This window comes from Calonectris borealis, chromosome 1 (genome assembly GCF_964195595.1).
Source record: "Calonectris borealis chromosome 1, bCalBor7.hap1.2, whole genome shotgun sequence".
In the NCBI taxonomy this organism is placed as follows: Eukaryota; Metazoa; Chordata; class Aves; order Procellariiformes; family Procellariidae; genus Calonectris; species Calonectris borealis.
In genome coordinates, this window is record NC_134312.1 from 190,567,309 (window position 1) to 190,584,191 (window position 16,883).

At 37.6% G+C, this 16,883-nt stretch overlaps 1 protein-coding gene across 3 annotated transcripts in view; it reads left to right on the top strand.

The window, feature by feature from the left end:
• Positions 1–16,883, top strand: part of RNASEH2B (ribonuclease H2 subunit B) — a 43,669-nt gene that overhangs the window by 17,924 nt on the left and 8,862 nt on the right. For 2 of the 3 annotated variants that reach the window (XM_075139676.1, XM_075139677.1), the window contains exons 4-9: positions 390–466; positions 3,071–3,188; positions 8,423–8,487; positions 9,707–9,812; positions 12,683–12,761; positions 13,710–13,752. In XM_075139676.1, coding sequence (XP_074995777.1) covers positions 390–466; positions 3,071–3,188; positions 8,423–8,487; positions 9,707–9,812; positions 12,683–12,761; positions 13,710–13,752 — 488 coding nt within the window. Of the gene's footprint in view, positions 1–389; positions 467–3,067; positions 3,189–8,422; positions 8,488–9,706; positions 9,813–12,682; positions 12,762–13,709; positions 13,753–16,883 lie in introns of all 3 variants that reach the window. The other variant, XM_075139675.1, reaches the window with a different exon arrangement.

Genomic DNA, 16,883 nt, shown 5'->3' on the forward strand with positions numbered 1-16,883 from the left:
CCAGCGTTTGAGGTGAAGTATACTGGATATATCTGGTATCCCAAAACAAGTTTCTGTTACACCCAAATCTGCCAATAGAGGGCAGCTTCAATTTTGCTGTTTTTAATATAGTCCAGAAAAAGGCAAAACTAAGAGTGCTTGAAGCCAGCAGACCTGCAGTAGAGCTTGTGCTTTGGTTTGGCAGCGTTGAGAATTGAGTTCTCTCTGTATTTTTAATATAAAATCATAAATACTATTTTCCTGCCCATTTTATTAAATTATTTGGATTCTTGCTGGAAAAAAAAATTCTCCTCTTCTTGCCCATACTCCTGAAAAACATCCTGAAAAAAAAAAGGTCAATATATTGTGCCTCTTGGTACTAAGCTTACTTTTACATATCTGTCACTTAGATGGGCGCCTGCTGTTTGTTACACCAATGGACCCCTTATTTCTGATACTTTACTACCTCATAAAGGCAGACAAGGAGGTAAGCCTGCTTTATTGTTTTCACTGGAATTCTCAGGAAAAAACGTTATTTCTGACTTCATTTTCTGCAGAAGTTATGTTAATTTTACAAAGAGGGGCATTCATAATAATGGAAATTTAATTTGCATTTAAAGCGGAGATAGCCACCCTAGAGGTATTTTTGTTTGCATCAGGTTTTTTGGACAGTAAAGTACATTCCAGGAGTCAGCTTGCAATCTCAACAAACTCTAATCACCTCCATTTTAAGAGAAGCAGAGACTCTCTTTTGTCCTTTTGTGAGAGTCTATCCCAGAACTATTGAATTTAAAATGATGAGATATCATCAGAGTAAAACAAACGAGTGCCCTTTCGGAGGCATCAGTAGATGAGTCATTTTGAGAAAGAAGGGAAGAAGAAGAATTTGGATGCTATGTGGGAGGAAGAAGGAACATTTCTGTGGCAATTTGAACTTGAAAGGAAACATTGCCTTTTTAGAAGCAATATTTGTAGAGACGCTGTATCATAGAACTGCAATGGGGTGATCAAGTATCCAAAAGTTGGATAATTAATAAATGGCTTAATTGATTTATCATGGGTGTGGCAAAACTTCACTTAAATTTCTGAAGTGTATCAAAAGGCATAGGCGAGGTTATTGATTTATTGTTTATAATCTGCCTGTAGAAAAAAAGGCATAAAATAAAATGTAAATGTTGATCCTTGTTTTTTGTTTCATGGAGGCAATAATTTCACTTTAGGCATCCTAAGAGTTTTTGCTCTAAGAGCATTTCCTATAAGGTTGCTTGCTATTTTCTGCTTTAGATTGCAAGTGGAGAATGCAAGAGAACATTTTTTGTGTGGTGAAGAAATAAAGTCCTACTACACATTTGTAATAGTAACCTATTGTTCTGTAATTATTTTAAAATTATTTATGGTAGAGGATGTGCAAACGTATTCTGTATTTCTTTGGTCTGTTCCTGCTTCAGGGTGGCCCATCATTTCACAAGGAATGTTTAGCTCGTTCTCTAGGCACTGTGCTCTGTTTGAATTCAGCATCCCTTTGAAAGCTTTATACCAAACTTAAATTAGGGAAACAGTAAATCTCCTTTGTCTATGTGGTAGAGTATTGAGGTAGCCTGAGTAAAGGACAACTACTGCTGCTGTTTCTGTGCATGGGAACAGTCCTGTACTGCCCTTTGCTTTCGCGGTACATTGTTTTCTAGGTTTTCTGGTTTTCTAGGCCAGGCGTGATGCCACATAAATGCATAGAGCTGTTCTGGGTCCTAAATCAGGGCAAATGCATTCCTGCAATGCCCTGCCTAAGTTAGCGTGTTCTTCAGTAAAGGGAAGTCTTGAGGATTGTGTTGCAGATACCTCGTGCAAGGCCAGCTTGAATGCAGCACAATCACTTCTGGCTTGAAGTAATGAGTATCAAGGTACCCACTGGGTATCTTAGCGTCATCCTTTGCACCATCCTTTGGTTTTGATAGTGTGATGCAGGGTTGCTTAATGTGTCTTCTGAGCAGAGCCATCTCCTATCCAGCAGGCTTTCTTGGCTTAGGCTCTGTGCCCTGCACAATGTAAATGTGACTGTCTTGCTTTGGGACACAAGCAGGTTTGTGCAGGTAAGTTATCTATAGGAAACAGTTTATTGCAGCTTTATTTCTGTGTCTCGTAACCTTCTTTTTACCATCGCTATTGTGCCTTTTCTTTTTCAGGAGAAAAAACTTTAAATCCTTTCTGGTTTTTTGTTTTGTTTTGTTTTGGGTTTTTTGCTTGTTTTTATTGTGATTTAACAATGGATGGTTACTTTTATTAAGCCTCTGACTGTCTAGCAAGAGGATTAATTAATAATGAAAGCAGTATACCCAAGTGGTTTTTTTTCATGCTGACCGGTATAATGACTTCAGCTTTGGCTCCTGAGACCATGCACTCTCTAAGGATGGAGAGCTCACTGAGTCTTTGTACTGATGCGCTAAAGGATCTTTCCAAAGGGAAGGCTGCCAGTTGTGCCAAACCGTGCTGAATGATTATGCATTGTTTGGCAACGGCAAAATTTGTTTGATGGTTCTGTCATGTGTGGGGCTATTTAAGTTGTGCCAAAATTGCTTTATATACATACTCTGGCCAAACTGGAATTGACTTTGCAGAGGTGAAAGGTTAATACTGTGTTCCAGAAGCTGCCCTGCTCCTTTGAGATTTATCTTTATGGCAGGAAAAGCAAAATTTGAATGGAAGTTATGACACTGCGTTTAATCCAACCGGTTTTGGTCTAAAACACTGTTGGCACACACTGATTACTGTGTCTTATGTCATCTTCCAAAAAATCCCACTGTACTTCACATTAGTTTCTCCCCATGTTGTTTTAAATTTGGTCTTTTAAGTGCGGTAATTGAAGAGTTCAGCATTTTGCAGGTATTTACTGGTTTGAAATAAACATTTATAGCTTGCTTTGTAATCAGTTTCTGAATGTGTCATGTGTTACCATTCAAAATATGATCTTCTTTAAATTCTTTATTTTAAAGCTATGGCCATTGCATGCATATATATTTCTATATATGTGTAGTGTGTATATGTGTCTTAACATTATAATAATACTTTTATAATCCCTTTGATGTATTTTCAGCAGCAAGGAAAGTTCCAGCCACTCAGTCAAGTTGTGCTGGACTCAGAGTACCCCAGCTGCCCATTGCTGCTGAAGTGTGCAGATGTTAAACAGTACCTACATCATGTAACAGAAGAAAAAGGTGAAAAAAAGGGCTTGGGGAGAAAAAAAAAGACTGGATTTGTTAGTGTCACTTCATTATAAGATAGATTTAAATATTGTTTTTTGCTTTACCAAACACTCAAGGTGCTGGACTAAGCTTAGGCTCAGAAGTCATCATTGCAATATTGTGAGTAGTAATGTATGGATCTCAGATTATCTGCTGTAACTCTCAAATACTTGTGCAGTCTTGTTGCTAGATGTCATAAATATGATAAACTGATCAGAGCTGCCTTCTTGACATTATTGTATGTGTTGTGAACTTTCTTTGCCTTTTCATGAAAGTTTTACATCTCTCTAAATTCTTCATTTAGTGTACGATGGTCTGGTGTGAAAGAAGTTACCCATTGTCCATTTGGCTTTTTTTCTCCCTTTGTTGCAAAGCATTCAAACAATAAGTAGGAAAAAGCTGGAGAAGAGAGAATATGCTGCTGAGAAAGGAAATCACAAGTTTTCTAGCTTTGCATAATTTAGTGTTGTGGGTTTAAGTTCGAAGACTTCATTTTTTTAAAATAGAAAACTTGATTGGGATGCATAAGTGTATGAGAGAGAAAACCTAAATGGAAAAAAGTAGCAAAGTATCAATTCTGTACATAGTTTTCTCAACCTTTGCCCAGAATTCCCTTTGGTATGGGGGCTTTTATTTTATTTGAGGACAATACATGCTTTCAAGGGAAGAGGAAGGAACATTACATAATTTTCGTAGCTTGGACCTGCAAAAAATGCAAGACCTCGGTTTTTGTATTCAGTCCTTTAAAGAGCATTCTCCTTATGCTTGCTGACTTCCTGATAGTTGAATGGAGATTCACCTACACGCAGATGGAGATACTACAGGAGGAGGTACAGGAGTCTGAGAACATGAAATCTACCACCAAGTGCAAAACAACTAAGCTGTCTGACCCTTATGCATATACAACTCCTCCAAGGAGTTGAGGTACACAGATTAAAAACCAGAAATATTAGGAATTTGCTTTCACGAAGCACTCTGCCCTTGTCATTGATATATATAAGAAGAAATATTTAGGTGATCTACAGATAATTGGGAAATGGCTAAGGAAAGGTGATGGAAGAATGAAAACCCTGCTAAGAACTAAAACACCAGACCTCTTATTGCTGTATAGAACATCAATGTGGAAGGGCTTTGAGTTTTTCCTGAAAGACTTAGATGCACAAGTTAAAGTATTTCCTGTACGATATGGTGCGTATGCAGTAATGTAGGGCAGTTGCTTCCCCCAGAAAATCAATTTGAACTTTAGGGCAGGATACGTTTCCATTGAAAATGATCACTTTAATGAGAGCATTAAATCTGTGCAGCAAGACTGCTGTTACATTCTTGCTGGTACTGGGATAGTTGGAATTACGTGCTGTTGTGATACTCCTGGATTTCCAAAAGAACCTTCAGAAAAATTTAGTTACATTCAGTGTCATTAGGAGCAGGCAACCTTTTTCTCTGGGTGAATTCTTACTTTTGAGAAGGCTTCTTTAAGACAGATGCATCTGAACTGCAAAACCACTTTTGCCTTCCTATGAAGTTATAAATACTGCCTGTAAAACCTATTATTAAGCTTTTAGGTAATTGCTGTGCCCTACAACTTGTTTAACACTGGCTGAGGAGCTAGGGGTGAGAGAAGGGGTACTAAACTTCTGTGCACCCATCTAAGAAGGTGAAAAATCGTGCCAGATCCTCTTGGCTGTCAAACTAAGAAGTTTATATAGAAATGCAGGACAAGGTCAGGATTATTTTTCTGAAGGGGCACTTCCTCCAAACAACAGTGCTGCCTTTGGGCAGTATTTATGTTCCCTTCTTAACAGCAAAATAAAAATTAAAAAAAAAAATATTTGCTATAGTCAAGGTCTTACATTTAACCTCTGTATTCATTCTGAAATTGTATTTGCAGTTGTTATCCATCAGAGCATCCTCTGATAAACTGTATTCTGATAGACAGTAGTGAAGATGCTTTCCTGCTTGTTTTTTTGCATTGCGGTTTTTAGTAAGGTATTATTTACACTTATAAGTTTGTGTCATTTTGCCAGCAAATGATATTAACTGTTAAAGAAGTTATGTTCACTTCCTGTTTTTTGTTTTGAAATGTAAGGTGAAAATTGCTTTTGTCATTAAAGCTGTACACACATGCACACACCAGCTGTACGTGATGTTCTTGGATGTCCCTAGGCATGTACCTGCATGTACCTGCTGCTTCTTTTCTTGTTCAGGTTTGGGTTGGGTTGAAGGTAACAGTGGGGCTTGTTCTTAGGATTTCTTTCTTTTTTTAGAACACCAAGCATATTGTTATGCAACAAACACATTGGCGCTTGCTTGCCTGTCATGCACAGATCACCTTTCTGTTCAATCCACTTCTATGTGTTTCATATTCTCATGTCGTTTATTGCCTGTAAAAAATACCAATATTATGACTAAGGTACTCTTTTCTAGCTCTAAGCTGTTGTCCACTTTGTAGCCTTTCTTGTTTAAGGAGTAGGGCTTTAGGGCAAGAAGTGTCTGTGGTGTTGAGTCTTCTGCAGCTCTGATCTGTTTGGCAGAACCTAACAATGTAATTATTTCACTCTTAATTTAATCTTAAGGCATTTAACATCTGTCTAACAAATTCTTACCCTAGAGCGCTCACAGTTTACACTTACTGAATTAGGAGAAAGTCCACCTTCCCTGGCCTCAGTGTTGAAGGGCACTGAAAATTCGTTTTGCTGGATTAAATTCCCGGTTACCTGCTTTAGTAGTTGGGGAAAGGGTGTGTTACAGCTCGCTAAATCTGGGTGAGGCAGGTTGTTTGCTAATAAATTCGAATATCGGATAGAAAGTACAATAGAGAAGGCTTAAGAAAGGGTTATGAATTCCAGTTCTAGAGTGTTACTCTTTGTTTCATTTTGCAAGGCAAAAACTGCACTGTGATCTTGTCTGATGTGATTAACATGAAGAGCCAAGAAAACTTACCTGATTAGAATAACTAAGTAATATTGCCAAGCTTGTATTCCCAGAAGGTAGGAAAAAAGGGGCCATATGAGTTTGAGAGTTATGGAAAACACTGAGAAAATGGATGTTAAAATGTGCTTTAGGCAGTTTGCTCAACAATACATCAGGGAAACTTCCAAGTCTACATAGCGATTACCCGATCGCTGAACATATTATTTAATTGTAGAACCACTTATATTCCATCTGTATTTCTCAAACCCAGTCTTTCCAGATGTCTCAGACCAGTTTTATAGGCACCAGACACATTAGGGAACAAAAGGCTTTCCAATATATACTCATATTATCAAACATAGTCGCTAACTCTCACCAATATCAAATGTGCATCACATGTTAAATCCACATTCCAATATTGAATCCTTTTGTCAGCAGTTTGTGACTTTCATAACTCACTTTAATTCTTTAGAGGTCTCAAATATTGTCAGTTTCTAGAGTTTAATAGTCAAAACTGTCAAGCACACAAAATATTTTCAAACAAAGTGATCTCTGAAGGGTTCAGTGTAATTATTTTTCACGTTTTAATGAAAATGGCTTCACAGTTCTACGTTGCCTTTCCCTAACTGAGTCACTCTGAATCATGCTGTTGTGGGGGAGTCTGCCTGGGAATCCGGACTAGAATTACTTTTCAGCATGGGTTAGGGGATGGTGGCCAGAGGATGTCCCTTCCTCGAACTTTCTTAGATAAGAGAGGAATCCACGAATCGTACTCACTGTACTTGGACCCAAACCATGTTAGCTCTTTGAGAAGCAGGTTCAAGTATCCAGAGCATCTCCCCCATTTTCTGCTTCTTTTCTTTCAGAGCCATTTAGAAGCTTCTGAGTCGTAAAAGCTGCAGCCAGCAATGTCACAGCTAATTACTTTACCTGCAGCTCATCAACTTCATGAAGCAAAGTGTACATTAGTGTTTTTTTCCTTTTTGCTCTGAAGAATTTTTGCATTTTACTCTTCTACAACTGTTGTGATAGATTTAAACTTTATCTTGTAAACAGCTTTCCTCAACCTCTCCATACCCTGCACCACGCATACACAAAGAGCACATAATAGTTAGCTATTTGTCTGCAATTTGAAAGTGCCAAGATAAACCCCAAAGAAGGAAATGCTGAAGGAATCATAAATAATATGTTGTTGTTTGCAAGGGGAGAAGAAGACTCCATGAACTGAGTGTTGGAATATGAAACTGGATCAGTAAATGACATGAAACAGATGTAGGTATTTATGGGAATGGTATACAGGAGATTAAAACTTACTGAAATACCTGTTAAAGAAAAATATTGAAACACTGGGCTCTAAAATCTCCTGTGAAATCTTATTAGGCATTTCATTCCTTTTCCAAAATGTAGCTTTCTGTGAATTAATACTGAATTTTTATATTGAAATTTCCATGAGCCTTTGTAATTTTCTCTCTCCTTTGCCTCAGCATTGTGAACTCTATCTGCAGATAACTGATCACATGTGAATGGCAAGTGTTCATGATACCCTAGTTATCACAGGAGAAACACTTTCTGAAATTCTTATATCATTGAGTTAATTTATGTTGCTCAGTAAATCGTAAGTGAATCATATACTTCCTCCCACAAGGAGTGTGTTTCACTATTTTAGATTCTGTATTTTCTTTTGACACTATACTAAACTACATAAAAGGGGGATAGAAGTAAAACTTTTGCTTTAGTCACCCTGGGAAGTGAGAGGGGAGAACTGATAGGAAAAGGGCTTATTGAAAGGGTGGCTGGTTTGTCTTCACTAACCAACTCTCTCTCCTGGCTCCTTACTAGGTGCTGGAATTCAATAAGTAAAGATTTAAGATATTATGTTTAAAATAAAAAGGAAAAAAAAAGCAGTCATGGAACCATTTTGTGCTGTGAACTAAGTAGTTAAAATGACCAGTCTGGTGACACAGGGCAGTGGAGGTTTGGCAAACTACAAGGGCTTGAGAAGAGTCTTAGTGAGTTCAGGCAGCCCAAGATTACACATAAATAAATAAAATATGTGCTTTGCTGGATTAGGGCCTAATTAAAGAATTGTCAAGTTGTTCAGACTTGTGCATATCAGCTCAGTCTGTTTATTTTTCCACATTTCCAATATTTTTGACACTTATTGCCCTGATATCAAAAACATGTGCAATCGCAAATTAACTTTCATGCTGTATCTACAACTTAAAAGATTTTAAATATATTGAAAATAAAATCCAAACCAGTCATGGCTTTCTTCCCCGTACTTGTTTTTTTCTCAGAGATTGGCAGTCAGAAATTCCACAAATACAGCCAAGAGAAGACACTGAAGTGGTTAAAGAAAAAGGTATTGTGTTTCTCTTTTGCTTTCAAAATTGCTTTATGTTTAAAATGAAAATGCGTATTAGCTTGTCCATATCTGCATTTGAGCCATGTCGTGTGCCTCAGTTTAAGGTACGTGTCCTGTCCAAGAAGGACTGACATCACAGTAAAGTTGTTGCACTTGGGAATGTGATGAGGTATTAAAGAAACGTTACGTTTCTCTTTCTGACGGGGCTGACATGAAAGGGCTTCATGGAGTGTGGGGAAGCAGAAGAAGAAGCTGAAGTTCAGCTTATTGGTGTGTTCTGTAGGCTTTGCATAAGGTGAGGGGCTTGTCTTTTGCTTCGTCCACTTCACAGATGGGCTAGAGGAGAGCTTTGACTGTTGCAACTTCTAAATTCTGCCATGCTTTAAAGGTGGACAGAAATGCCTTGGGTTTGTGCTACAAATGGGTTTCCTCGTGAAGTTTCCTCAGAATGGTCCTGCTATGGTTGCTGCTATCCTGATCCAATCACGCTGTTCAGGAGGTCTGTACAGTATGCAGAAAATAAACTAGTGTTATAGCTAAGCTTGACGTGGTCTGTGTTTTGGTATAAAGAAGGCAAATCTCATTTTACACACGCACGTGTGCCCCTACTATGATGCCACTTTGTAGAAAAAGATTGTATGTGTCATGTGATACAAGGAAACCTTGTCATTTAGATTAGTCAACACAAGCACAAAATCTGGTCTACTTTCTGCAATGATGAGGCATGAGGATATCTATTTTGCAATGAATACCTGAATATTTACATTTGAACAGGTACCTGTTTGTGTTGTTGAAAATATCTTCTGCCAGTTATCTCTCTGTTAGATCCAGTATAGCAGTGCCCTGTAAAGTCCTTAATCTTTGATTTCCATCAGGACTGCTTTTGCAATCCAGCTGAGCTCAGGCATTCTCTGTTCTCTGAGCAGGTGTATTTCTCACCTGTATAACCATGGCAGTTGCATCTGAGTAGCTCAGCTCATCTTAGGGTGCTGCAAAAATGGTGCTGTGTTGCCAAGGCAACATGTTCAAAGACATGCTAGTTTCTTTGGGTTTTTTGAGCTCATATGCTAGTCATTACAAATGTATATTAAATTTCACCACAGTCCATAACTTGAGCATTTTATATGCTTGAAACAAAATTACAAGAGCTTTGTCACTGCATTAACATGGGCATAACAACACTGATACAGACATTTCATTCTGTGGTTTCCTATAGGTCAATCAAACAGTGAAAGCACTTAAAAGCAACAATATATCTGTAGGTGAAAGGGTACATGCAGCTACATTTATCAGCGGTAAACAGACCACAGATACTAAAGAAGGTAAGAAAACTAAACATTGTAATGAATTCCATTTTTGTGAAATCGCATACGTGGAGATAAAACACATGATTAGAATCTAAAATGTATTGGAATTGGCCTTTGCAGTAAATTTATTCCTTGTACAGAAAATTCCATGTATGTTGTGACCGTGTGCCTTGACTTTTCTGAGTTCTTTGGTATCTTTATTGGATGACATTGTGTCTCTGTATTAGAACAGACTTCCTTTTTATTATTATTTTTATTAGCATGCAAATGCTCTTCATAGAATTCTTCAAAAAGGGAAGGGATCTTAGGAAGTCATAGTCACAGAGTAAAAGCTCCTGGTCCAAACATTACTTTATGTGACAAATATATAGAATACACAAGTGTGTGCTTATTTAGAGCAAAAGCTTTAATAATATGTGTATTAAATTGCCCTGAAATTGACAATCCTGGTACCAAAAAGTCTGGAGTGATCCTGTTCGCTTCTAGTCACCTTTTCCCTGGGGAGGGCAATGTCCTGAATGTTACTGGGATATGAAGTTGTGTAGAGAAACCTGAAAATGGACTCGGAATAAATTCTTTGAATGTTGATGAAAATTAAGAAAAGTTTAGAACAAATGAACAAAAGCAAATTGTTTCTTATTACAAAGACATTCAGAAGTCTACATGCTGTTGAAAAATAAGGAGAAACAAAGCAACTTGCTGACCAAGTGGAAAATGAGTTACCAAGTAATGATATCAAAGGAAACAACATAAATGAGATTTAAGAGGCAACTAGGCAGTTTTATAGAACAGATATTGTTATACATGGTTTTTAAAGAGAGGCAAAGCTGCAAAACTTGCAAGTGACTTTAACTTTACAGTAGCTTTTCATCCTTTCCTCCACCCCCATTTTTTTAAAAAAAGGGAAAATTGTCCTGACAGCAACCATCTTGACTATGCTTAAATACTTTATCTCTGAAATTTGTAATTAAATAGCTCATCTGCAAGGTTTTTTCCACCTTCCTCCTTACTTACGGTAACATGGATATAATAGTCTTTTAAAAAGCCTTTTTTAGATTTAAGAAAGCAGCGTTGAAATAAGGAATATTGGGGGTTAAAAGTAGGTAAGTTTTGGAGGCAGTCCCACTGTATGTAGCAAGGTGAATGACAGGAAGTCAAATGGACCTTACTCAACACTTATTTTTAATAAGACTAATTTTCTTGTCTGATCCTTTCACTGCCATGACAGTGCAATTTATTTCTGTAGAGCATTGCTTTCATAGGGGTATTATGAAATTTCAGTACCTTATAAATATATGGGTATATGTAGTTAGCATCTACAGATGTTGTAGGGCAAAAATCTGGGAGGATGTAATGAGTGCAAATGGGGAAGGAGGGGAGATTTAACATGTGAGACCTGAATATTCCATTCAGAAGACAAAGAAGGGAGGTGCACAAGTATTCCTGATGTTTGACAGGAGGTTAATAACAAAGCAAGGCTAGGGTGAGAACACAGACTCCCTGGAAGGCAAACAGTGGTATTTTAAAATTGGTAAAGAAAGTCAGTGAAGATTGCTTCAAGGCAGAAATGCAAAGTGAATGGATTTTGGATTTAGAACAAAATAATAGTAGTTGACTTGGACTCACCATTCAGTGTCATGCAGAGTGAAATGATGGGAATATTTTTCTTAAGTGATAAATTGGACATATTAAGTGCTGAGGTGAAATTGTCTTGGATTGGAATTATTTCTTATTCTCTCCTGACCCTAAAGTGGGCTTAGGGAGTGACAAATCCTTGATGAATCTAGGCAGTGGAGGAAGGAGAAGTGCAGATAGGAGATGCTAAGAATTTGATGTCAGTATAGTTGCAGTGCATATGCTGGTGTCAGTTTGTTAATGCTTTCTGCTTCAATGCCAGTTTGCATTGGGCTTTTTAGATTTAAAAAAAAAAAAAGGAAACTATCTCTGGCACAGAAGAAATAGTTCTTTACCACCCTGAGGCTAGTTTACCACCTGCTTCTGAACTCTCTTAAGTGTGTAGGCATATACACAGATAGAGCTGGCTTGTTGTAGATGGAATTCAGAGGCGAGATTTTAGTTTAATGTCTGTCTAGCAAATACTTCCTGTGCGTGGGTGCAGTTACTCCCTAGCAGCCCCAACAACAGCAAGTTTAAAAGATCTAGCCCATGATCAGTAAGTGCTTGTGTAGAACGTGACCAGAAAAGATCTGTTTTAGGACTTCATGTTATAAAAGGGTCACTTTTTTTTCCCAGTCTCTCAGAAAAACATTTATAGCAGGAGTGCCCGGCACTGAAAACAGCTTCTAGTAGTTCATATTTCCACAGATAATTATCCCGTCTTGCCAGTGATGTTTAGATAGGCCTTGGCATTTTCCGTAAAGTACTGAAATTAAGTACAAGACTTTGAAATAGACTCATTGTCTCATCTAATTGTTTTCAGTTGAAGCCAGAAAATGTACTTTAGTACTGAAGCCCTTGCCAAATAATTGTAAGATCCAGATGCTTTAAAATTAATGATTGCGTGTTCTGTTGAGTCAGCTTTTTACTTTTGCAGGTTTTTAAAATTTAATTTCTTCGGAAAAATACATGATATCTAGTATTCTCAGAAAGTGAACTGCTTTTGTAAAGTACATACAGCAGATATTAATAACATGTGCTGACAAAGTGAGTGTAGTAAGTCTTTACTTTTTAAATAAACCTACAAGTGTCATATAACATAAACTACTCAACACAGAGAACCATCACAGTGTATTCATTAGAAGTCTCTTACTATTAATTCAACCTTATGATTTATGGTAGCGCATGCAGCATGGCTAAAGCAACGTGACTATATAATGTGAATGTTCTTTTTCTTCTCCTTCCCACTCCCTGCCCTTTTCCTGAAGACTATGTACGGTATGCCCATGGGTTAATATCAGAATATATTCCTGAAGATCTGAGTAAGGAGTTGTTAAAGTACTTAGGGTAAGTATTGTTCCAGCTAGCTGCTAGTTTTATATGGCATGCATTAATGTCCTTTTGGTCATTTCTATTGAATACTGAGATTTGTTCATCAAGGTTGCAGTGAATGACACAATGAGATTATATTTGCCACACTTTAAATGTGATTTTTTCAAATGTAGATTGAAACAGCCTTTCTGTTGTTCCTATGATGCTAAGGACCATGGGCTGGAGAAGAGATGTAATGCATGTCTGATATGTCTGTTATCACAGTTGCATCATGAAACCCTGAGCAATGTATCCCATTTTAAAGCAAGGCAGAGAAGGAAATCTGAAGAGTTAAAGCGATTTGTCCAGAATTGTCAAGCACGAGCAGCAGAGCCAGGAATAGAATCCTCATCCCCAGTCCCCTTTCCTTTTCCCTACTCACTCAGTGGTGCTGGGGGTTGACTTCACATATCTAACCTGTGTTAGTTTATATTTAAATCTGGAAGGTGAGCCAGCATTCTCATCCTGGTGTTCCCTGCCAGCAGCAGACTTTGCTTGGAGCATCACTGGGACCCTGCACCTGCCCCTCAGTTCAGTTCTGTTCAAAGGGTTATGGTGGCCTATGGAAAAATACGCAATTTGCAGCTTGAAGTCTCATAGCTTAACAGTTTCATTGAAGAGATGTTATGTGCTTTTTAATACCATCTTTCTGAAAACCAAGGTTTTCAAAAGTAAGGTGGAGTTCTCCTCTTTTAGTTGCCAGATATAAGAATTTTTAAGAGAGTTCATGTTTCTGTATGGTGCCTGGCTCTGTTTTAGTTATCTAAGTCAGAAATACAGAGTCCATGAGCTGCTTTTTTTGCAAACGCATGCCATGTGTGAGCAGATGATAACCAAAGCGGCCTTTGTGGGGAAGGAATTATAAGCTTTAGATTGTGCAATCCAGCCATCTTAATTTATAACTTAAAATCTCTTGTTCTACAGGCTCCCAGAAGTTAAAAGCCCCGTACCAGAGCCACCATTGAAGGTAGGAGAACATTAAGATATTGACAGATACATTGTGCTGTAAGCTAATTTCTCTGAATTATTACTAAAACTAGACTAGGCCAAGCACTGGGTACAATACAGTAAGTTAGATAGCCTTGTGAAAAGCCAGTCTGAAATAATGCAAGAAATTTACCAGGTACTTCATATTTTTTAATAAGGAATATTTTGGTTGGTTTTCCTATTTAAAAAAGGGGAGGGAAAGAGGAAGACATATTTTATGTTTTTGGTCAGCAGTCTTCTCATACGTGTTTTGCTTATTTAGTTTTATTGAGGTTGATGGGACACTATGACCTCATAGGTTTTCTTTCATATGTAATTTATGAGGACCCTGAAAGGGACCTCCTGGGTCATGGATTCCCAGACAACCATGTTGGATAATCTCTCATGCACTGACCATTCTTCACTGTAAGTCTCATTAGGATTTTTTATTTCCATTACTTCTCTTGGAAGACTGTTCTATAACCTCATTCCTCTGATGCTCAGAAACCTTCCTGTAAATTCCACCTTGAATTTATTCATGGCCAATTTATTCCCCTGCGCTTTTATGCTAACATTATCATTGTTTTTTTTTAATTGAAATGGCTCTTTTCCCTCCCTAACATTAGTTCTCTCAGTGTGTAAAGGGAAAACATATCCTTTCTGTTTTCATTTTGTGAAGCCAAACTTGGTTGTGTAAGATGGGTTCTCCATTCCCTCATCATTGCAGGAACATTGCTTTACACCTATTCCAAGATGAATTCAGTTGTTTCAAAGCAGGTGACCAGAATCGTATATAATTATTCATGATAAAACCTTTACTGGTACAATATGATGGCATTCTTCCCTTCTTGTCTTAATTGGGAATACTTTATCTCATTACATCTTAGAATCCCATTTGCCTCTATTACTGTGTGATGTACCAGATAGCTCACAGTCATGCTGTGAACACTTAAGACACACAGTTGGTTTTTTTTCTCCACTGCAATTTTTAGTTGATCAGCATTCAGATTTACAGGAAGTTCATGCAGTTAGCTGCTGTGTAGATGACCTTGTACTTCTGTACATTTCATCTGTTTTTAATGTTTCCAGTCTTGAAGGTTCTCTGGCTTTTCCTTCATAGTGTTAAAAGCTCTTTAGGTATTCATGATGCTACTCCGTGGTGCACATTCAGCAATTGTTAGCATGCTGTTATGTTTAATTAGCAATTAATGAACATTTTGAGTAGGTACTGTTCGTGGCACTCCACTAGTAATCTTCATCCAATCCAACGACATCCCTTTCTGCATTATTTGCCCCTGTTTCCCTTTTACCCAGTTTCTTACCTACCTTAAAATTCTTACGCAATCTTTGTTTTCTATAATTTCAGTTGCTTAAGTGGCACCATGTCAAGTCCTCTGGCAATCCTTCACATTTTCTGTCATCAGAAAATGTGTTATCTTTGAGAAAAAAAGATAAGTCACTAGGCATTACCTATATTTAGTTTTCATTTACTCTGTATCTTTAATTATTCTTCCGTCTTTCACTTTTTCACCCTCCTCCATTCTGCTGAGGCCTACTATCACTTTTTCCTACTCTTTACATATAGGTGGGTGTTTGGCTATTCTGCAGCAATATGGTCCCTACCTGATAGAACGGTTGCCAGGTTTTGCCTCTGGACTTGTGATTTCTGAGGCAGTATCCCAACAGTGTCAGCATATTGAGTTTTACTTCTATCTTGAATAGAGTGATTTCTATACTCTTTTCTGCCCCTGTGTTTAACCTCTTCATCTTTATTGAAAACAATTTACTGAGGCAAAGGATTTATTTCATTTTGGGGCTACACATAGATTAGCTTTAATATCTATCCAATCCTTACTGTGTAGCAGCTTCACTTTTTCTTTTTTGATTCCCTTTTTCCCTCTGTGGCTAAACAACCTTCTACTATTTGTTTTAATTTCCTTTCCAAAGTCTAACTCAGCTTGACTTTTGGCAGTTCTCACTTTATCCCAGTATTACCTGACCCCTAAAACAAATCTGGTTTTTTTTTGGCAGTCTTTTTTTCCCTGTTCATTGTAGAATTCTGCTTACTCCTAGTATGTTTTTTTTTTGGGTGGGGGGGAGTATGTGTGCTTCTGTGTGAGCATTTGTATAGTTTAGTCTGAGAAGCTCTTTCCTTTAAGATTTTTTACCTTGTTTGAAGTAAAAGATCCAAAATCACTTCTTCCATCTTTTTCTTTTGCAAGTGTCCTCCTCACACATCAAGTCCCTTTGCTTTGGCTTAGAGAAGTAAGGCATATGGTTTGCAAAGTTTGCCCCTCTAAAATCAAGAACGCCACTTCTGATTATCCTTTCCATTTAATTCAAACTGAGGCACCCTATGTCTACTGAAACTAGGTTGCTTACTACACCGACCTTTCCTGCAATGTCCCTGCTACTTACCAAAGCAAAGTCTAAAATAACCTCATTTCTGGCTGGTTCAGTGACTGTTCTGTTAAGCAGTATGTCAGCTAGCACATGCAGGAATAATTGGGCCCTACTGTTATTAATAGCATTTGTTCTCCAATGTATATCCATGGATTTAAGTTATTTCCATGTGGTTGGACAGTTGTTCTGGCTGCACAGTTACTTGGCCCTTTGATTCAGTTAAGAATTATCTTTATGCATTGTAAGAAATATTAAACACACATCAGGAGCCAACTGATATTCATTAGCCATATAAGCATGTTACAACAACTATATTAAACTACATGTGAAGTACATTACATATTATGTACGAATAGCTTTTATACCATTGGGATAGTTCTGAGAATCTATTTTTATAAATAGTTTTATTTCAGCAGTTTGGTTGCAGAGGAAATGAGGCTTAGAACTGTTCACTGAAATCTTGCTGAGGATCTGATTAATTTCCAGAGCACTGACCAGGGTGTGTATGATGCTTTTGTGTTTAAGTCTTTGCAACTTCAAAGATTAAAACACTCCTTTATTTCACAATCTCAGAGGAGCAAGGCAGGCTTGTAGATTGGAACCTGTAGTCCCCTTCAGACCATTTTTATTCACTTGCATTGACATTTCTCTTCATGAGGGCAAGGTGTATTGACAGACATAGTATAGGATTATTGCAAATAAAGAAGGGTCTAACTTATTTCCTATTAT